The 23,930-nt window shown below is 32.8% G+C and overlaps 1 protein-coding gene across 1 annotated transcript in view; it reads right to left on the minus strand.

Annotated features, from left to right (window-relative positions):
• Nucleotides 1-23,930, minus strand: part of LOC130450883 (lachesin-like) — a 369,262-nt gene that overhangs the window by 38,002 nt on the left and 307,330 nt on the right. Inside the window, exon 7 of the mRNA XM_056789587.1 lies at nt 22,644-22,937. Coding sequence (XP_056645565.1) covers nt 22,644-22,937 — 294 coding nt within the window. The remainder of the gene's footprint in view (nt 1-22,643; nt 22,938-23,930) is intronic.

Genomic DNA, 23,930 nt, shown 5'->3' on the forward strand with positions numbered 1-23,930 from the left:
CAGTTACTCTTGTTCAAGCGAACAAATTACAGAACAAGTTAACATAATATTACTTAGGAAACGAAATCGTTACCGTGGTTTTAAAGTTCAAACAACTCAAGAAGTATTTCTCAAGGACAATATCAAACAAGCGGAAATTTTTCATCAAGAAAGTTAGGTTTTTGTAAAAAATTATTATACAGAATAATCTTTACTAATTTCAAGTTCTAATTTTCCACGATGGAACAAAATCCTTTTTTTCTATTTATATAGTCATATGTTCTTAAGTTCGGCATTAAAATGTATCAGGAAATTAACATGATAATGGCCAGTTATCCTTTTCTTTTTCTAAATAATCGATAAAGATTACACCTTTGAAGACCTGTGGCCGTGACCTTATTGTCCTGAAAAAACGTTTTTTTTGCTTCTTATAAGCACGTTATTCGTGGACCTCGTTTCAATATATTCAAACCTTCGTTTCAAATTTTTCCTGCAAGCGAGCTTTTGATCATCATTGGAAAATCGCGGCTGAGTATTGACTTCATTAGTTATCTTATGTATTTTTATTATACAATGGCTAAGTTCAAGGGATGGATTTTATTAACCATTTTTAGAATATCTACAGGAAGTAACGGTTCCAGACGTTCAATATTATATTCATATGACCACTTTTACAAGCAGAGAACCATTGTCAAATCATTCCATGACATGGAGTATTTACGGGACAATAATTACTTAATTTTCCTCGGCATTTCCTTAATTTTCATTACACGTGAAAAATAATGTTAAATTAACAATCTTTTCTTCATATTTACCCAACGTTTCCTTCATATGAGTATTAAGAGTAATTTATCTGTTAGATAAATTTGAATTTTTGACAATTGATATCAGAAATATGACTAGCATTATAATTACCGCAGCGAAAGTGTTGGAAAGTACTGAAAAATCACATTCCTGCCTGCCTGCCTGCCAAAGTGGTCTTGTATCTTGCGACCTTGGTCTTACGAAGCAAAAGATCAAAACCAACACCAGTTGAAGGCTTGTAAAAAGGATGACCAGGCGTTCCGTAAAAACCGGTAGGTTCCCATTTTTGCATGTTGTCCCAAAAAACGTTGTTTTATGACGTTTAGTGTTGTGCCCCCACTAAGAGTAAAAAACCACTTAGAAGAGGTAAATAAATGCCGTTTTCATCATTTCTACTAATGCTAGTAACCACCAAGCAAATGTTCCCATTCATAGAACAATTTTTGACATTAAGGAAAGCATTTCATTAACTCAAATTATCAAAAATGGATGCCTAGCTTTGCGAGACTTCTTGTGGAACATCTAGTTTCTGTTTGAGCAGCATAGAAAAGTTGAGCTAAAAACGGGTAGATTTGAATAGGCTTTGTAAAACTAATCTTTATATTAAATTGAAGATATTGAAGGGTTTGTTTACTCACTCATTGTATAGGAACAGCCAGCGGTTATAGAAAAAAAGACATTATTAACTCAGCTGGAGCAAATGAAAAATACACCAAAGCTTAAAAATATATTTGTAAAATTCTATTACCAGCAGTGTCTATTTTAATGGTACAACATTGTTCATCTATAATTGAGAAATAACTAATAATATTGAAGTAATATGAGCCTAAACACTTCATTTATATATTTTTATTTCTTGAAAACTCATTTTTTTTTTCATTTTATAATAGTTTTCACAGATGAACATAAAACAAGATTAAATTTTAGTGTGAAAGATGAAGGCCAATGCGGTTTTGGCCTTGTTTTACTTATCACTTATCAAAGATGAATTTACGATTTCCATACATCGTCAACATATTTCATTCACCTTAAAATATTGATCTCGGAAAATTTCTTTACTTATTCGATATCCCCCAAAATTAGGTTTTACGTGAATTTCGGGAAAATACTTCTGAATTAGTATGATTTCAACGAAAAATAAGTAGTTTGTTTGTATGCTTGATTAAAATGTTACTATGGTTCTACCTATCTTTTTCTGTTAAGCTTAAGCAAATTTGGTTTAACCAAGACGATTAACACGCTCAAAATAAACGGGAGGTTAAGAATTATTGGTATTTGAAATATACTTTTAATATTACTTAAAATAATAAAACAAAAATTTTTATCCATTGTCATAATTTTAAATATGTTTTGACACAAATCTAGTGAATTGTATTTTCCACAAGTTTCTAGTTTCGTTTTTTTCACTTAGTTATCGTCGTCGTTTCTCTTATCATCTTCTTTAACTAAGTATGCAGCCTAATGTTCGTGCCAGCCGACGATATCGCGACGAATCAATTTTAATAAGGGTCAGATTATAACAATTAGACGAGAGTCTGTTGCTCAGAAGACATGAGATTGAAAAGACTTTTTCCTTCAATGACGTAAACACAACATATCGTTTAATTATGAGGTTTAGATGTGTGAATAAACATTTCCTTTATTTCGTAACGTTTATATTTCAATTGTTCTTTCTGTTTTAACCCAATACCCACTATAATTAAGAAAAAAAGAAAATATGGAAGGAAAAGTATTTCAATTTCTCTTTTTAAGTTATTTTAATAATTTTTTATTGGGTGTGAAATGTAAACTTCATTGCAATTAACGTTTAACTAGAAGCAATATGTTTATTAGATTAGATTAGATAGATTATCCATCTTCCCCATTCACCATGTGAAAATAAAATGAAAATAATTGAACTCAATCCTGCTATACCGGTGAAAATTTCTTTCAGTATCGCTATTTCATAAAAATCCATGGGACTACTTATACCGTGTTTCTAGATTAAACAATTTCCGATGTTCAAATTTAATATGGGCATTTAATTATGTTAAAAATCAGTATTTTTTAAACTCTTTCGAGTTCACTTTAATTTGATTACTCGTTGGTGGCCATTTTGATAAGATTACGATTTTTGGATTATTATTGTTAGCACTGCTTTGTTTTGGCTATATGCAAATTTCTCTCAGCGTGGATGCTAATGTATTGTCGACTCATTTATGGAGATCATCGAAGGCCATCCCAACAGTCCGGAAGTAGAAAATAGTCTCGAGCTAGCTATTTGGGTTTTTGCTTCTTTGGGGCCCTATTCTGATCGTTGGTCTGGTATATTATCGATAGATAAGGCGACAGATCTCTATCCATCACAGTAAGTGGACCACCTTCTTAACCACGTAACTAAGTGTACATAAGTATTTAATGTGCTACTATAAGCTGAATAACTTCTCTATAGCATTTAGAAACACTTGATTGTGGATTGTATGTTTATAAATTGAGGTTTCTCATGTTCCACTACTTTTTCTCTATATCAAGTGTAGTGATTTGCGAGCTATTTAGAAGTGGTAGATTTTAAGCCGAAAAATCCTTCTCTATCTTGACTAAGCTAAATAATTTTCACAGCACCTTAGGGTGGTTGGTACTTGGCAAATTGGATTGTGCTGAAAATGTGTTTAGTTGCTTGGGTGTTTGAAAACATGAAGACAGTGTCGTCAATTGTCAATCACCTAATAATTGTGGCATTAACTTCTAGAAGTCTTCCATTCCTACTTGTAAGAACTTGCGCCCATTTTTTTAACTTTAATATTCACAGAGCCTACCCCTTCTCCGACTCTAAACTGGCGAGTACCAGTATGGTAAGACAATCTAAATACTTCGACGACCACTGAAATTTAGTTCATTACTCTGAAGTTGTGACGTTAATTTCTTTAGTAAAATAACAGGTTTATTTGACGTTTTTGTTGCGCACTCTTGAGCTTTGTTTAATTTCCCGAATAGTAGCACTGAAACCGGCCTAATTAAGTAAGAAAATGGATCAAGAACGTAAAATTTTAGAAATAAAACAATGCGTCTAATCACGTCACGTTTGTGGCTAAAGCTCTATTTTTGCATTGATAATGATTGGAACGTATAGGAAATCGTTTATTCGCATTTAGCTGTGGTATAGAAGTTACCGTTTTCAGTATTATTTTCTAAAGTAAACCAACGTACACCCTTTTGAGTAAGTTAAAAAAATACACGACAAAACATTATGTCGAAAGCAGTTTAATACAAGCTGTTGACGGATTTATTTGAGTGAGAGTCGATTTTTGTAACGAACAGGAAAACGTCCAAGATCGTCGACTCGTCGCGCTATAGGGGCAGACCGACAGACTTGACAAATGGAAGTCTCGTGTATGTCCCGGCAGGATATTTAGTAATTTGAACGATTCCAACGCGAACAACATTTGGATTTGAAATGAGATTGCTAGATTATTATCTTTTATTTGGATGTCACTAGATTTGTGGATAGATTCTGCTGTGTAATGAGAAAATTCCAAATCGAGATTGAAGCTGTTTTTTCTGTGAAAATGAGTTCTTAAATAGCGCAATTCCCACTTAACAGTGTCTTTCGTATTTTTTTTCTAAAATTTCGTGCCTTCTTCTCACAAAAGCTTAACTAAAACAAATTGAGGGTTTTGTGTGATAGAAAGCACTAGATATTTAAAAAATGTTAACAAGAGATTTCTTAGCTTTTCCGCAATTTGCGAAAATCTAGCTTGGCATAATTTCACTCTATCCAAATAAAAAGTGGTTAAAATTAGAATAAAAATTATTTATTAAATCGGTAAATTGAAAGCAGCTTATAATTCCGAGGAATGGGGCTGATCAATCAATCACAAATAAGATTTAGAAATATGAATCAGATATTATGAATACAAATTGAATAAGGTATTAAAAAAATTGAAAGGAAATGAGAAAGAAGGATGGTAACAACAATAAATAATTATCAAAATATCAACGTAGAAATTTACGAAACAGACAAAAACACGATTTACAGAATTAATTGTGTAGCTAAAGCTACTATATGTTAGGCATTCAGTCGTATTGTTAGTTCCAGCTTTGCTAATGAAATATTCTGATTAGCAATCTGAATCCACTAACATCATATTTTGCACGGACATTATTTCATACGATTGGAAAATTTCGGCTAGATTTTTTTGGTTATGGTCAAGTTTATTTCTTTGCGTAAATTATTGTGAAAAATGCAAGCATATGTAATTATCTTGTCAATAGTTTCTGTCTAGTGGAAATCGGCGGAAAAAATTTGAAAGTAGGCGCACAACATTATTAACCACATTAATTTGCACACCTACACAGACAATATTGTGGAGCTAATGACTCTGCAAATAATGAATAAAAACTGATTTTGGAACGCTACAAGGCACTTAATGAGCTTCAATTAATAGAAAGTGTATTGCTCAGCTCTCTGAGTTATCCATTATTTTAGGAACCTTTATTGTCAATTTTAGCGCTATTGAATCTGATGTCTATGGAAGAACGGAAGATATTTTGTGAATGATTATAGAATAAACATATCAAAATGAAAAATCCTGGGAAGAAGACGAAAATAGCAAAGAAGTAGTATCAGAACAAGATTTTCAGGCCCATATTGTCAGATTTTCAAAGATTGCACAAAGTAAAATAACCAGAGACATGTATTTAACAATGTTATTTAAAAAAGTACAAAATAGTCAATAGTTTGCTATTAACTTATACTTCTAACTTGACAGGGCAGTCCAAAATATGACGATTGAGGGCAATCTGGTATATATTATGGCATTAAATGGTATTGAGTAAAAGTTTATTATAACGTTATGAGAGGTTAATTTGGGATAACCCTCTTCAGAAAACATTTTTTATCTATTAGTTGATTAAAAAATATTATTTGTACTTAACGTTGATTATCAATTTTATATCAGATTTAACAAATTAATAGATACATTTCAATAAGAACAATTTATTGGAAAATTAAAAACTCATAATATTGTGAAAAAACATAACATTCATAATTTCAGGAAATTGCTGAAAGTCTCACTATTTTCTCTTAGACACGAAATTATTCTCCGCCTACAATTTTTATTACATTGAATTTGTCTGTAATTGGATTCCACAATTTTTCTCGGGAATCAACTGGAGAAGAATAAACAGACTCCTTTAACGCTTTCAAAGAAAGTAATCACAACTTATTAAGGCCCGGGAAGGCTAATACTAAAATTAGATGGTGCTCCATCATGCATGAATCAATGTTCCAAATTCAATCGTAATGGCAAATTGTCAAATAAATCCGAAAGAGTATTTTGGTGGTTAGCCGGTTTTGGTGGAATAACTAGTCCAATCAAATGATCGATAAGACCGACCCAAACATTAATCTTAAACTCACTTTGGAAATGTCGAGAGTTTCCGTCTAAATACTCATGATAGTTATGCATATTTTTAATACCCCTACAAGTAAACGAAGCCTCATAAGTAAGAATAATTTTCTCTTGAAAGTGAATATCCTAACGTATAATAAATCGACCGACATTCACTTGCTGATTTAAGTTTTGAGATAAGAACTGTTGCACTTTTTGAGCATATGTATGGAGTGAATTATTAGTCTAATAGTTCGGTAACAGATGATCTTGTTATGCCATTTTGTCTATATAAAGTTCTAGAGCTAATATGCCGTTGATCGTCAATAAAACTTTCTTGTTTCTCAAACCCGTTTTTCAACATTAGAAAATGTTTATGAGGAACCACGCAATTAGGAAACTTCCTCCTATATTATTCCACGCTTCTTCTACAATTTCCCACAAAAATCTAGCATCAATAATGTATCCAGTTCACTACATGAGAATTTTTTAATTATACAAAAAAAATTATTTCAATTACTAGGATTGCAAATTGTCAAATTTGATGTATGAATTCAAAGCCAACTCTTCACTTTTTTTTGTAACTTTCTAAATTAAATTGTTACAAACATCTCTTTGGTTATTTGGCCTTTCCTTGAAAAAATGAAAATGAACCCCTGTAAAATTTTAAGACTAGGTCAACCCTTATTATCCCCCAGAATGCTTCGATCACCTTCTACTTACCATTAATCCATGCCCCTAACAATCTCATACAGTGTACCAAATTTAGTTAATAGGCTGCCAATGCATTTTTTTTTAAATTTTGGGCCCTATTATAAGGCACTATAACACAGAAGAAAAACAACACCATTTTAAAAAATTTTTATAAATTTCCTGGTTTGCTGTTGTCCTTCAATTGGGTGGCCATCAAATGGTTGGTACATGTTAGATTGTTGTTTCAGAAAGTTAGGATACCATCGTTGCTTGGTGCTTCCAAATTGGCAAAATTTTGTATCACCTTTTTTAAATTATTATTATTCAAATTTCTTTCACCTGCAGATGTTGTTTTTTGTTCCCAGGACCGATTTTTCAGATCAAATAAGTTCGTGAAATGTTTGTAAGTGTATGTTAATTTCAATATAAAAGCTTCTTTGTTTATTGAGAAGAAGCTTTCCGTATTTTCCAGTGGTAGCTTGCCTACCATTGGATTGGCTGACTTACACTCTAGCTTTTTTTTTTAATTCAGAATGAAACTCTATTTACTGGTTTTTTGGTTTGTTAAAATTTGTCAATTGATGCATTCTACTTTCAGAAAAAAACACATGTTCGAAGTTTAGGTCATGTTACTCTTTGAGTAGGGTCACATCCTCTGAAATTATCATGGGTTTAGGACACTTATAGCTGACGTCTGAGAGCTATCAAAATTTATAAATGATGCTTTACATATCCTATCTTTCTACCGATGATATCCCGCACGGGGATCTTAAGGAGCCAATCTGTAGAGTTACAGGTAATACCATCTGAGGTCGGTATAAAAAAACACCCTTATCCGTCTATAAACACTTCACATCTCAAATCCATAATCTGCGAATTACTCAGTTACTATTTCCTCTATACATGGAACTAACTAAATACTGTGATATACTGGTGTTAATAAGGGTTCTCAATTCTAGTACAACGACCTTTCTGTCTTTTTGGCGGGTCGTCAAGTGTGATAATTTCGTCGAGTTAATGAAATATAAAATGCACATCTTCAGTTGGGTTATAATTATGAGTTTCATGTTAAATCAAAATTTAAACTTACCTAGTCCGCCTGTAACGTTTGAACCAAAGTTTGTTGGTAAATACCATCTATAAAACGTGTAAACTTCTAAAATTACCCTTTGGTGATACATATATACTTGAATAACATCGACTTCTTGTAAAGAAAAATTTTAATGAAATATTAAGTGAGAATGGGAAAATGTATTTTAGATGAACCTATAATAATTTATATGCTTCTAAATGTTCTTGATTGTAGGTCTCTTTTGATTTAAAATTAGTTTCTTTTATAATTTTTTAAAGACAGATGAAAATTTGACATTTAGACTTTTTTTAGTTTTCATCAAAATATAATAATTTATTTAAGTTACATAACAGTTGCAAGCGAATATAATAAATATAATGTTTTATCTTTGCACGTTTCCGCTTGAGCGTATTTTTTTTACAATAAAAGATTCTTTATAAACGTTATTTTATTTCATTGACTGCATATTTCCAAAATATTTTTCAGTAGAGTATAGCAAATTCCTTTTTATAATTTTTTATACATCCTATCTGGATACTTGAGAAATTATTCTCTGATTTATGAAGATTTTTATTTCATTACCATATTAAATATACCATTTTAAAAAATCCCAGTTAACAATATTTTCAAACCGTAAAATATAGTATTATGAATTTATGATAAATTAAAAAAATGACAAATTGTGCCTTTACCGGTTTAGTGAGCGTCATTTAATCTATCAAATGGGCAGTTTATTGCTTCGCTACCAAATGCTCCGCCGCCTTAGCGAGTCTACTGATTATATATCGGAAAATTAGGTTTCATATGCTTAACGGTTGCTCAAAATGTCGCGAATAATAAATCATTTCCCAACGTATGGGGAATATCAAGCTATTTATATTAAAATAACTTGTTTCTTCAACGAGTAGGGTGTTATATACTCTACTAAATAAGACATTTGAACAAGGTCGGCCTGTCGGTTTCTGAGCTTGGAAATAAAAAGATTGTAGGTAATGATTATACGATATTATTTATAAGTGATGCCATCATTTATTTCTAATAACTAAATATATTATTATTACTTATACATGGTTCTCAAATATTTTTTGACCAGATATCATAACAGTATTTACATTGTTGTCAGATCTCATCAGACATGTAATATTCATTTAATACGTTGAGGGGTAAACTATTAATGGTGCTGTTTATTAAAATTTGAGATTTTTTGATATGGTTATTTGTGTGGATGTCAACAAAAAACGTCTAATATCTTTAATAATTTATATCCCAACTAAAACTCCAAAAAAGGGTCTGCTGTAAGTTATCGAAAATAATTAATTAAGCTGATGTCGTGGAAGTTTATCCAAATCAGGACATAGAAAACTGTATCAAGTGAAAACAGCATAGGTTTGTGAATAGTCAGAATATCCATACATGAATGCTTAACAATTGCTTAGAGGATTTGATATATCGCAAGAGTTTTATGTGATTATCAATTTCATCCAAGCAACGTTATATTTGATCAAGAGTTGTCGTGTGACTATTTCGACAGACGTTTTAAGAGTTTGATAGTACAATGATGGTAAAATGCAGGAAGGTGGTCTCCAAAATATGATACGTGACTAATATAATGCTCGAAAGTTGAAGGATCGCTATGGTCTCTTAAGGGACGAGATTTTTAAGAATAAGCTTCTATTTCACTCCATATTGTTTAATCTGTAATTAAACTTCTTCTGAGTTTGTTCCTTATAAGTAAAAACCCACGTTATGTCCCTTGTTTGATTAGAAAACTGTAGCATAGATAGGGGAGGTCGGGACGTGACAAAAATTTATCTATTGTTGAATAAATGATGTTTTAAGAAGTAAAAGTATATCATTTTCCAATTATCAATTATTAATAATTAAGAATTTTCTTTACAGCTTTTTCTAATTGGCCCTTCAGCTCACGCTATTATTGGTACGGGTATCTAGTACTACTCCCAAATATTTATGTCCAGTACTTCTGGGACAGTTTTAAGGGATAGCGATGGAATCCTGATCCACCTCGAATCCGCTACTGAAAACATGTTACGAATTACTAATTTTTAATTTGAGGTTGGTTATGCTTTCCGATGAAATCGGTATAATTGTATATATGTACATACACACATAATATCTACAAAAGATTAATGTATTGGCTTGAATAATATGCGATAAACTAGTTAGGCCCTATTTCTGACGTCTGACGTGAGGAAAATTTAAATGTGTTTTATTTTATCGAATGGTCCCTGCTATAACCCAGGAATACCTTAGACTATTCCATGTGGTAACAATTGAAAAACAGTATTATACAACGAAACCTACCAACATTCAGGAGTTATAAGATAGGATTACCATAAACATAAGAAAAATGAGACTTCAGGGCTTTGAAAACTTCGTGGTTTGTTGTATTCAAGTAAATGAAACAGTTTCGTTGAACTTCTTAATTATTTTACTGAGAGTAGGCCTCATTTTCTATCAGAGATAATGATAATATGAACCCGAAGCTGTAGAAATTCTTTAAAATGTCGAAAACATAATTCTAGAAAAGCGAAATACCTGACAACATTGTAAATAGCATAATATTATCGGTTATTTCATAAAAACTTGTATGTGTACATCAAATTTCAATAAGAAAAGATGTCATATTATATATGTTGAGATTTCTAGATATAAATAACACGATCTATGGCAATCATTTCTTTTTATGAATACTTCTTATATTTATTCAAATTCTTCAAGAATTTATCTCAGTCTCTTTGAAATACAATGGTAAACATGTTTTTCTACAAAGAAATCCAGTTAAAAGACTCTATACATTTCTACGCATCTAATAAAAAACTACATTCATGTGAGAGAGATTTCTTAGGCGCACTTTCTTTATGTATGTTCAAAAATATTCAGTTGTAATCCACATTCCTTTGATGCAAACAATAACTTCAGTGTTATTCTATAAAGTTTTCCAGATTTAACATTTTTTGATTTATTTTCGACGTTAATAATTGCTTCCACTACTGATTTAATATTTTTGTAGTTTCACAAAATCCGCAGTAAAATATATTTACTTTGAAAGAATATTTTTTAACCATAAAAAGTTAGAAGTATAAAAATTATTCTAAATAATAAACGACAACAACTTTTTTTAAAATATAAGGAGGTTAATGTCTTTTAATCTGTTATATACCATCAAGTACTTTTTTCTAGAAATGCATCGGCTATTAACACAAAATGTTATGAAGAAATTAAAAACTATAATAATGACGTTGTTGAAAATCGAGACGCTAATTCATTTAGCATAACAAAAATATAAGAAAGTTGTATGGCAATCTTGTGAGAATTAATGGTGGACAAAAAATCCGTTGTACAAACAGAAATAGCAAGAATGTTAATATAAACATAAAAGAAGTAACAGATTCGAGAAAATATGAATGGCAAAAGATACGTAGAAACTGCAGAAACTTGGCACATTTGAATTATATATAATTTTCATGTTTATAGAAGACCAAAGGACCTATGAATTTTCTTCATTAACGTATGAAGCTGAAAGAATTTGTCAATATCATCAAAATACCCATTTAGTGATTTTTGTTGCAATCCTTTTCTCATATACGAGTGTTCTAACCTATTAAAACACATAACTCATAATCAGTCATATATTTGTGGTACATCTCTTTAATTTTCGATAAAAATATTATTTGTTACAATATACAATAGCTTGTGGGTCCGAAACAGTAGATTTTTTGAACCACTTTAACTAGTACTTTATTATATATCTACTGCTGTAAATCTTTTTTCTTCATAAAAAATTACTATTCTACTTTTTTCCACTTTTTTCCTGAATAAAAGTTCACATTATTCGATTTATGAGTGGAATTTATCCGAGGTTGAATTATTTAATTATTATTAATAATTCTTTAAAACAAAATTATAAATACGCTCTTCTTACAAATTTCTTGTAATACAAAGCATTATAACATAATTAAATTTTCTGGAAACTCAAAAAATCACTAAATTTAATTGAATTCTTCTGAATAATACAAATTAATTACCTTTTTGTTAAAATCCAAATGGCAGCAATTATGATAGCAAAATGCTTAGCAAAAGCAAAGCAAAATTTTAAATCATACTGCTTCAAAATAATATTATCTGGTAAAACACTAATGCCCATGGCATAAATTAGAGCTGCGTACAGATTGAAAAATCTAGAATATATTTATTTTTAAACGTTATTTCAAATATATCAATATAATTGAATCAAACAGTTAATACTGTTAAGATTGTTGTAAATTGGAAGTACAAATATTATATACCAACTGTATCAAAATTGAGATAGTTGATACGGAATATTTTATATAACCCAATGAAACACGAGTAGAATAATTGCTACTGATATTAGATATATAAGATTCTCAGTATAAATAAAATTACGGGAAGAGACAGAATCAGAGATGAGGCAATAACAGCTGATTCAAAAATAAGGCCCACAATTATATAAAGACAGCTAATTCGATTAAGCCAAATACATAGAATGGATAAGAAGAGAATAATAGAGAAGATTAGAAGATTTATAAAGCCAGAAATAACAGGACAGGGAGCTGCCATGCATAAAAGGAATGACTAAGTTCGAGAAAAGGTAGAAAAATTATTCCAATGGAGAAAGCTAGCATAGAATAGGGGAGTTTGAAAGAGATATGTGAATTGTAATGATAAACTGTATGCTTTTTTTATTTATACTTCTTTTTTCACCAATTTTGTGAAATAATCCATTGCAATAAAAATGGATTTGCCACTATTTTTCGTTACCCTGCAATGTTGTTTATGACCAGATGATCTCTCATCTCATAGCAGGGGACAATTGTTTTAGGACTACTGTAGTTCTTGAAACTGCAGCTTCCTGCCTTGTCGCAGTGAAATCATTTTGTTAAAGTCTAGGCAGGGCCTCGAGATGCTTGAACTGCATCAGCTACTTGAGTGCTGCATGATTGGTCCTAATTAAGAATTTTCTTCTGTATAAATACTGGTGAAACAGTTTCACAGACTTCATTACCACAAGTTTTATTCTTGTGACATAGTATTCTCATTCTGGTTTGGACAGAAATTTACTGAAAAATCTAGTCACTCTTTGTTGCCCACCTTGGATATTGGATAGCACTCCTTCATTTCCTTTGGTGCATGTATAAGTAATAGGAACGGAGTCTTCTCGGGGTTTCAAAAGCTTTCGTTTGCAGACATATTGTAGGACCTAAGGATGGACCAGCTATTCATAACATCAAATTTGTCATCGGAATTGACAGTTGTCATTGTTGACGAGTATCAAACGTTACAAGTATGGGAAAACTAGCGTTCGTTTTCTTCTTGATGGTAATTGAGAGAGTACGTACTGGGAAGTCGCTAGCCAACGTAACCAAGCCTTTCCCAATAAGTTCTTTTTCGTAAACTGCTTCGTCGTTATTCGTTGGCGCGGCTTTTTAAGAAGAAAAATGGAATAAACATGACTTGATCATTTATGTTAAGCATTTCTGTGAATTGCTAGGGCAGAAATGGTGACCAAAAATCATAATTTTAGTCCAAGGAAATTATTCACTTAAATATCATTATGAGGCTAAAAAGGCAAATTAAATAAAAAATTGATTATGGGAAGGAAACTTATTGATTTCAAAAAAGAATATTAACTAGAAACAAATTTTTACGAATGACCATTTGATATTGCTCCTCTCCATATTTTTCAGCCCGCAGTTACCATCCAAATAAAATAAAATTTGTTAATAGATATTAATAACAACCAAAGGGATGGTATAATAAAACCAGACTAAAACTAGACCATAGGTGGGGAACCTACGGCCTCCGCGAGGTTCTTGTGCGGCCCTTTTCCACCTAGTACAAAATGGTAGAGTTCGTTTCAAACAACTATTGTACTTGTAACAGTTTCACGGTTTTATTGTTTTTCTAGAAAGTATACACTTTGTTAAAGATATTATTCGATATTCGTTTTTTTAACCATCATGTCAAATAGTAAGAGAAGAAAATTAGGTGATAAAAACAGAACATTTAATGTAGACTGAGAGTAAGATTTTTTCTTTACTGCTGAGAAAGATAAAATGATGTGTTTGTTGTGCAATACAGTTTTAAATACTTTAAAAAAAGCGAATGCAAATAAACACTACTCGACTCATAAAAAACATAAATATTTCGATTTAGAAGGTGAATCACGAAAAGTTGCACTTCAAAAGTTGAAAAATGAAAAGCATCATCGGCAAGCATCTTTTAGTGCCTTTGTAAATCAAAATTCCGCTGCAGTTGCTGTTACGTATAAAATAGCACATATACTTGGAAAATGGGGCAAACCATTTAGTGACATTGAAATAATTACAGAATGTATTGTTGAAGCAGTGAGTATGTTAGATCCAAGAAATTTCGACAAATACAAACAATTACCTCATTCAAGAAGAACTGTAGCAGATCGACAGCACGAATTAGTTACGAAGAACTACTTGCGTTGGGTACACTAACTGGAAGAACTCGATATTTTCGAAAACTTCAAAGAAGTATGTAATAAATTACAATTGAATGTCAGTAATTTAGTCAGTGTCTGCACCGATGGCGCACCTTCCATGAGAGGCAAAAAGAAGGATTCGTTGCTTTGTTAAAAAAGGGAAACTTGAACTTGAAAAAATTGATATTATTTCACTAAATTTTGCATCAGCAAAATCTTTGCGCAAAATCTACCATTTTGACACTCTGGATAGAACCATTGCCATTGTCAACTATATTCGCGTAAATGCAATGCGTCATCGTGAATGTCGGCAGATGCTCTCTTTAGATGAGGAAACGTATAGTGTTGAACTACCATACTACTGCAAGGTTCGTTAGTTATCAACAGGTCAGGTTTTGATAAAAGTTTTGTCTTTACGACGACAAATTTTAAACTTTTATCAAAAACAAGGAAAACAATGTGATCTATCATATGAAGTATTTCTCAGAAACCTTGCATTTTTGTCTGATATGATGACAAACCAAAACAATTTAAATATTTGCCTGCAAGGTGAAACGGGGTATATTCATGAAATGTGGCAAAATATCCATAAATTTAGAAAAAAAATATCATTTTTGAAAACATTGCTTTGTCGATCGGAAATATCTGCAGAACACTTCCTGGAGCTAGCTAAAATGTTAAATGAGCAGAACTGTGAAAATAAAATATTCGATGGATATCTAGGTGTCTTGGATTGTTTAATAGAAGAGTATACTAATAGATTTTCTGACGAGCACACTCCTGCTATGAATCTGGCATTTGAACCACACTTAATAGATATATCCGAGGCTCCTGCAGAGCTACAAATGGAGTTAATTGATTTAGGGGAAGATAGTATCATCAAATACCTTTTTAACGCTAAAAAGGATCCCTATAGAAATCTGGAAAAATACTGTTGAATATCCATGCCTTCGAGAACATGCTCGCCGTTTACTTTCCTGCTTCGGAAGTACCTACTGTTGCGAGACAACATTTTCTCTCATGTCAAAAATAAAAACAAATTTAAGAACGCAAATTACAGATGCACATTTGGAGGATCAATTAAAGCTGTGTGATACGAAGCTTTATCCAAATATACAATTACTGTCAAACAAAAAACAAAGCCAAATAAGTCACTTAGTGAATAAAAAATATTTTTATTGTATTCTTTTATAATATTTTTATATCATTTCATATGTATATTATATTTAAAATTTTGTAGTATTACATTTTATTTTTTCTATATAATGTAATAAATTGTTAAATCTATAGAAAAACTGTAATAATTTCATAAAAGTCACTTTCTTAGGTCAATCAGCTTATGCGGCCTCTCTTATTGCTGTCTAATTTAAATGTGGCCTCTAATGGTAAAAAGGTTCCCCACCTCTGGTCTATACTATCCCTGGCCTCAATTATGACAAGGTTTCCATTGGTTATACATGCGCTAATTTAGGTAGCCTCTTAGCACATCATATGAATGGCTGTAACATTAACAGAAATAGTTTTGCCTCAGCTGAACATTACATAAATAATAATCACTATTAATTCTGATGGACCATTTTGGTTGGGGAGTATAATTATTTCAAAAGGTATTTTCTTGGAAGGGTTCTATTAATAATAAACAAAAGTGTTTGCTGTTAAATGTTAGTAAACAATAAGTATTATTAGATTGACTTTATTAATAACACATAAATGAAGCACAATAATACATGAATAAAAGTATGCACGTAACGCAGTATATAAAATGCACTTGAAAAAGTCTTTCGTTTGATTATAAATGAATGGACTGTAAAAAACACTTTTGTATAAACACTGATAACTGGATGTGAACTGCTGAATGCGACTGGCTGTCGCGTGGGCTGGTGGCGGACTGACCGTGGTGGGTCATCCTTCGGGGCTCTTCAGACGGAAGGGGAAGAGCAATAAAATTTGGCTCTCTTGGTTTCCCGTCTACCTGGCATTTTCATTTCGCACAGGCACAATTATATTTAGTGTGCGCATCGTTGCTATACTCCAACACCCTTCCTCAACGAACGCACACCTGCAGTGATTTATTGACATACTAATCCGCCTTTTTCTGCAAAGTATCGTAGCTTGTTTTTTCCTAATGGCTTTGTTAGCATGTCAGCAATCATTTCATCTGTTTGGCAGTACTCGTCATAATCGACACCGTATTTTTGAGAGAAGCCTCGAGCCACGAGGCGAGCCTTATATCTCTCCACTTCTCCTTTCACGTTGCGTTTTGTCTTAAACACCCATTTACAGCTGACGATGTTTTGTTCGCTAGGTCGCGGCACGATTTCCCATGTGCCATTTGATCGTAAAGACTCGATCTCTTCATCCATGGCTTTCTGCCAATCGTCTTTATCGGGCCTTGATAAGGCCTCGGTCACAGTTAGCGGGTCGGGCTGTTCTTTTACTAAATTAGCTGTAGCTTCATACCTGGCGGGCGGCACGCCTCTGTTTGACCTGTTGGAGCGCCTGACCGCTGCTGGGGCTGCATCAGGTATACGAACGGGCGGCGCGAATCCACTGAAACCGCTGCCGCTCCCTTCTTCTGCCGAAGTAAAATCTTCGTTGTCTGACCCATCTTCATTGCCGTGTGTTGATTCGCTTGAACTGCTGTCATTGTCTTGACTATTCTCGAGGTCTTCATCGCAGTTGCCGCATTTCGAGAATATAATCTCAAACTGTGTAGAATCGTCTTTCTTCAAAGTGTCACCAAAATGCACATCTCGACTTATCTTTATGCCATTTGTCTTGATGTCGAGAAGGCGATAAGCTTTCGATTCTTCGGAGTAGCCGACGAAAATTAATTTCTCGGCTTTGTCATCTAACTTTTTTCGCTGCTGATCGTCGATGTGTCTGTAAGCTACGCAGCCAAAAATGTGTAGATGCTTTAAGTCTGGTTTGATGCCGTACCATAATTCAAATGGTGTTTTACCTGTCGCTCGCGTAGGCGATCTGTTTTGCAAATAACATGCAGTGTGAATTGCCTCACCCCAAAACTGTTTGCCTAGCTGAGCGTCCGAAAGCATACATCTTGTAGCGTCTGTCAAATACCTGTTTTTTCTTTCTGCGACGCCGTTTTGCGGCGGCGAATAGGGCGCGGTGTACTGAATGCGAATCCCTTCCTTTTGCAGATATCCGCGTAAATCATTATTTACGTATTCACGGCCTCGATCTGATCTGATCATCTTGACGGTCTTGTTGAACTGAGTTTTCCCTATCTGCACAAACTGCTTGATGAATTTCGTAGCTTCATTCTTATGCTCTAAAAGATACAAGTGCGTGTATCTCGAAAAATCATCGATGATGGTTAAAACATACTTTTTACGACCGACCGTGAGCTCCGGCATTGAGCAGACGTCTGTGTGAATTAAATCGAGTGGAGCCTTTGTCTTGCTAAATGACTGTTTTGGAAATGCTAAGCGAGGCATCTTGCCCTTCAAACAGCACTCGCAGATTTCCCGCATACCGCAATCGACTACCTGGATGCCGGTAGCAAGACCCTTCGCTGCCATCTCCTTTATAGCATCTGGATTTCGGTGCCCGAGACGTCGGTGCCAAACATGTTGGCAGCTTTCGGTGTGTCCTTCACTGATTTTTTCTTTTACGACTTGATTGGCCGTACAGGCCCTTTGCGCTGTCTTTATCTCGTAGAGATCTGAATTTGAGGGGGCGCGCGCGACTGCTTTCACCTTTCCATCTTTTACGATGCTGCAGCTATCCTTTTTAAAAATAATTTCGTAGCCGTCGTTGGTCATTTTCCGAACCGACAATAAATTTGTCCCCAAACCGGGAACGAGCAGCACGTCGTTTATTTGCAGTTGTGAAAATTTTTCGCCGTCGGCCGAACACTTTATGGCCCCAGACCCCTTGCCTTCGATTGCCGCTCTCGTCTCGTCTGCGAGGCAGACAAATCCCTTTTTACTGGGGTCTATCTTGTCGAAAAATTCTCGAGACTGCACCATGTGGCTCGTTGCGCCTGAGTCCACAATCCAGCTGCATTCTGTTGTCCTTGCGCCTAGACAAATCTCGCGACACGTGTAAGCAGTTCCTGTCTGTTCGCGCTCCTCGGAAACTTTATTGCCCTTTTCCTGCTTCGCTTTCCAGGCCTTATATTTATTGCAGTTTACCTTGATGTGCCCTTCCTTTTTGCAGAAGAAACAACTTCTTTTGGATGTCTGATTGCCGCTGCTATTTGCTTTATGCTCGGCCTTCATCGCTGTTTCTTTGCCTGAAATCTCCCTTACTTCTTGAGCCTCTTTGCGCCTCATGAATTCGTCGATTAATCGACTCTCCACGAATTCAGAGGTGAGGTCTGATTCGGGCCTACTCTCCAAAGCCGTAGTGAGAGTGTCGTAAGACTCCGGCAAACTCGATAAATAGAAACAAGCAATTACGTCGTCCTTCATTTCTACGCCTAGTGCAGCGAGCTTATCAAAATATTCTGACATTTTTGCAACGTGAGCTTCCATGTCTCCGCTCTCTTCGAGAGTCATGCGAACAACGCGCTTTAAAAGGTGTACCTTATTTGAAGTTGTATTCTTTTGGTGATGTGACTTCAATGCCTCCCATTGATCGTGCGCCGTTTTCTTCTCCTTGATGAATCGCAATTGGCTATCTTCAACTGTCAAGCCAATCACGACTTGAGCGTCTTGATCCTTCTTCTGCCAAGCGGTAACGGCTGTAGCAGTAGCTGCGGCAGCAGCAGCGATCGCGGCGGTGTCGGCTCCGGCTGCGGGGGGAACTTTAGTGGCCGCATCTTTATCTTGACGAACCACGTCCCACAAACCGTCTTTTATCAATAGCAACTTCACTTTGAAACTCCATGTGGAGTAATTGTCACTGTTCAATTTTTGCACGTTATACCTTACACTTTCTGCCATCGTGCGAAAAATTCACTTTACTTTAGTTCACTTCAGTGTTTAACTTTAAATTGTCCTATACTGCGTTACTTAACTTTATGAGCACTTTTATTTATTTACTTTATTGTATTATTGGGCTGGGCCCATAACCTGTTGTTAAATGTTAGTAAACAATAAGTATTATTAGATTGACTTTATTAATAACACATAAATGAAGCACAATAATACATGAATAAAAGTATGCACGTAACGCAGTATATAAAATGCACTTGAAAAAGTCTTTCGTTTAATTATAAATGAATGGACTGTAAAAAACACTTTTGTATATACACTGATAACTGGATTTGAACTGCTGAATGCGACTGGCTGTCGCGTGGGCTGGTGGCGGACTGACCGTGGTGGGTCATCCTTCGGGGCTCTTCAGACGGAAGGGGAAGAGCAATAAAATTAGGCTCTCTTGGTTTCCCGTCTACCTGGCATTTTCATTTCGCACAGGCACAATTATATTTAGTGTGCGCATCGTTGCTATACTCCAACAGTGTTCAAATAACTGATCCGATTTTTCTAATCTGAATGTCTTTCACAATTCCCTGCTCAAGTAGATCTTCCATCCTTAGTTGTGTGATTTATCGATATCCAAACAACGTATTTTTCTATGGTTCACAGATCACGATTTAATCTATTGGTTTCTAGTGATAATACCAAAGAAAATATGACATTTTACTAATATAACTCCTGTTGACCACCATCCCCTCCAGTAATGACGTTACCGATATGTCGATATTTTTTATTATTATTAGGGTTTTTAAGTTTCACATTTTTTATATATAATATGATTGTTCTTATGTTGACGAGTTGCATCTCTTCAACGTCAATTGACTCACCTTAGTAAGTTTTAAATAAAAACATTTTTGACATTTTTGTTTTTACTCACAAAGGTCTCGATCATTAAAATAATCGTTTTCGAAAGCTCGATATTTGACGAAGAGTTTTTCTTTTTATTCTTGGGACCAATATATCAGAATAAATTTCCTTAATTTCTTATTTCTTAGACCTTTTGATATGTTTCTGTTTCTAGATGTTATTGATTTTAGGTCTCTTTTGTTTCAAAATTAGTTTTTTCTAATAATTTTTTAAAGGTGGAAATAAATTTACGTTTCGACTTAATTTCAATCCTTACCAAAATATGATATTGACACTGACAATTTGTGTATTTATATTGATCAATAGATCACCTTCATCATGAATATCAAAATAAGAATAAAATAAAAATAGAACTTTGTTCTAATAAGAAAAATTAATTTTTCCTTAGTTCCTTCATTTCAAATATGTAGCATTAAGCAATTAAATTATTTGTAGTTTTATTAGAATTTATAAATAGAACTATAAATTTTACTTAAATTATTCAGATCTTTTTTATCATTTATAGCGTTTTCGTTCTTATGGATGTGAACCATTTCTAAAAATTGTCTTTTTCCTGTTTTATTAAAAATACATCAGAATATATATAATTTCTTCAATTAATCTCTGAATAATTATGTAGGTTGCTCAAAATGATCAGTGTTTTAATCAATAAACTGATCGAACTAGCATTATTGTGATTCGTATATATTTTTTAAATTCGTAACGGCAAAGGATATAAATCTTCACGTCATTTATAAAGACATAAACTAATGTAACCGTGAATTGGACGGTTTCAATTAAAAACAAAACAATTGAATGGCAACCATAATCAATAAACTACATTTTTATGTCTAATTGTCATTTTGAGTTATTGTTTTCTGGAACTAATTATTTTAAAATTTTGTAAAAATGTATAGTATAATATATAATATTGCCAGCTATTACGGATATTGATATCAACCCAAAGGTTGATGAACATCACGTAATTCAATGTGAGTCGAGGTATTAACCAGGAAAGTAGTTGCTTTATCTTTTGGTGATAAATCGGCTTGATTTGAAATCTTTTTTTTTGAAAATAGGTTTTGAAACAGATAAAAATCTTGATATCCTCATCAATAAGTAGAACAAAACATTTCAACAAAAAATATGGTTGAATCTCAAATATCATAAAAACTGGAAGATTTTTCACAACAATCTCATTTTTCATGCAAAGCTGGCGAACATTGATTTGTTTATTGTTACCTAAAGATATTCTTGAAGGAAACAAAATTCCCTTGAAATTTCTGTTGTGAATTGTTGTCAAACAAGCCCTTTCCATGTAATCCTAACCCTAAATATTTAACTATTTTTCCTATTTTTTTAATTAGGATGTTTAAAGTAGCACTTACAATATTTGAATAAATAAATACAGATCTCGGAAGGAAATTTGATGCGCTGTAAGATATACTAGTATTATTTATTAAAGTGCTTAATAAGTTACTGGGCGTTGAATTTGAATTCAAAGTTAATACATGATTTTTTAGCGTAAGATCCATTTTTACATTTGATTTGAATATTTAGGCTTAATATATCAAATATATCTCTGTTTTTTTCTAAGGAAAATTTCTAATTTTTTCCAAAGTCCATAGTTTATTGATTATGAAATAAATTTTCGTTATATCTTACTAACTCCAACAGTAAAAAAATGAGTGAGTCTTTCTAAACCATAGATTATTTAGTTATTTACTCGAATATATGAAATTATATATCCACGCTTCTTTCTTCAACACACTTATTATTTCGTTTTTCCCAATCTTAGAGCTGTTATACATTTGAAAGAATTTGTTCTCCTGAGTTTTGTTTGTCAATGGTTATTATATATAGTGAACGCAACTCTACCGTCTGAACTCAACAACATATAATTTTTAATGAGTGAATTCAGTGTAAATGTTATGGGACCTTTCTTGGTCAAATTTTGTTCTGGAGGATTTATCTTTTTTATTGAAATATTGTTATTAGTTGTAATTACAAAAATACAAAATCAAAAACAAAATTGACAGAGCAATTGGTAAGTATCTCAATACAATACAATTAGTAGCTCTAACTTTCAATACAAAAATCATAAATATTTGATATATATGAAAACAATTTTTTGGTGCGACAACTTTGGTTTTATCTAATCACCTGAATCATGATGTTTTTAATTTTTTGGTGCGACAACTTTGGTTTTATCTAATCACTTGAATCATGATGTTTTTAATTTTTTTGTTTCCATTATTCAAAGTCAGAACTATGGATCACTGTCAAGCTTCATTCTCACCACATTAATACCTTTTACATTCCAGATGACCATAAGAAATGTATAGGCTTATAATGAAAATTTTCCATTATTGTGAAAGTAAAATCAGAAATCTAATTTTATAAAAAACTATCTTTCGGGATAAAACTTTAATTTCTTAACTTACTGTACAGTCTAATAGCTCCGTCAGTCTCTCCTCGGGGATTTCGAGCAACGCATTTATAGGTCCCGTAGTCACTTTGTTGGATGGCGTTTATAGTGAGTTTCATGTGCGTTTTATACGAAGGATTGCCAACGGTGTTTTCTGTACGATATTTTCTGGAATCGTGTATCATTTCGCCATCTTCACGAGTCCAGTAGTTTAAAGAAGTGGGATTAGCTTCAGTAAAACATTCCAGAGTCACGGCATAGTTTAATGGGGCTCCCACTAGTTGATGTGGGATCCACAACATTGGCGGAACTGAAATAGACAGTGATAATTTATTAGAACAAAAGAAGGCAAAACAAGAATAAAGATACATATAATCAGGAGGTAAAGATTGGCATCAAATTAGTTTCAATCGAGAGAAATAAATTTGAGAAATATTCAAAATAATATTGGCATTTGACATATATCCAATACTGTTACTAGAGACGTGTGTGTGGAGAAATTCACCCCTGCCATTTCAGAAATGTTCTTGATTTTAGGTCTCTTCTGTTTCAAAATTAGTTCATAGCTCTGACTTTGAACAATTATAAAAGAAACTAATTTTAAATCAGAAGAAACCTAAAATAAGGAACATTTAGTTTAGAAACATATCAACATACAAACATACACATCAAAAGGTCTAAGAAATAAGAAATTAAAGAAATTTATACTCGTATATATTTATAATGTATATAGTGGTATCATACGTTTTGTCGTATTATTATATAATTGATATAATCATAATGTATCATAATTATTATATAGATTTAATTTTTTATTTTTTTAGGAAATTTTATTTTCGCATAGAAAATACTTATTTAGTTTTTTTTTCAAAAAAAATTTCTTTTAACTATTATCTAGGCTAAATAATATTTTTTATTACTATAATAATCATATTTTGTCACAGTTGACTCCAAAGCCTCAATCTGCATACTCCTTGGAAAACCACCGGTAGAATAAGAGCTATTAAAATAATAAAACTGAAATGAAACTTTTTAACATTGAAAACACTGTGGAAAATGGTACTCTCACTGCTGACTTGGTCTATTCCTAGACTAAGCGCCTGGACCTTGCATTCAGTGTGTTCATAACGAAAAGTAACTTACTATTATTTCGACTTCTGTCAGATTTACAAACAATAATAATGCCTAAAACTTTATAATTTATACTATTGGAACTGTTGTGTTTTTTATTCAATAGATTCTGAAAAATTGAATATATACATATGTGTAGTATTTATCAAATGGTGTTAACGTTATTTTCGTG

Source organism: Diorhabda sublineata, chromosome X (genome assembly GCF_026230105.1).
Source record: "Diorhabda sublineata isolate icDioSubl1.1 chromosome X, icDioSubl1.1, whole genome shotgun sequence".
In the NCBI taxonomy this organism is placed as follows: Eukaryota; Metazoa; Arthropoda; class Insecta; order Coleoptera; family Chrysomelidae; genus Diorhabda; species Diorhabda sublineata.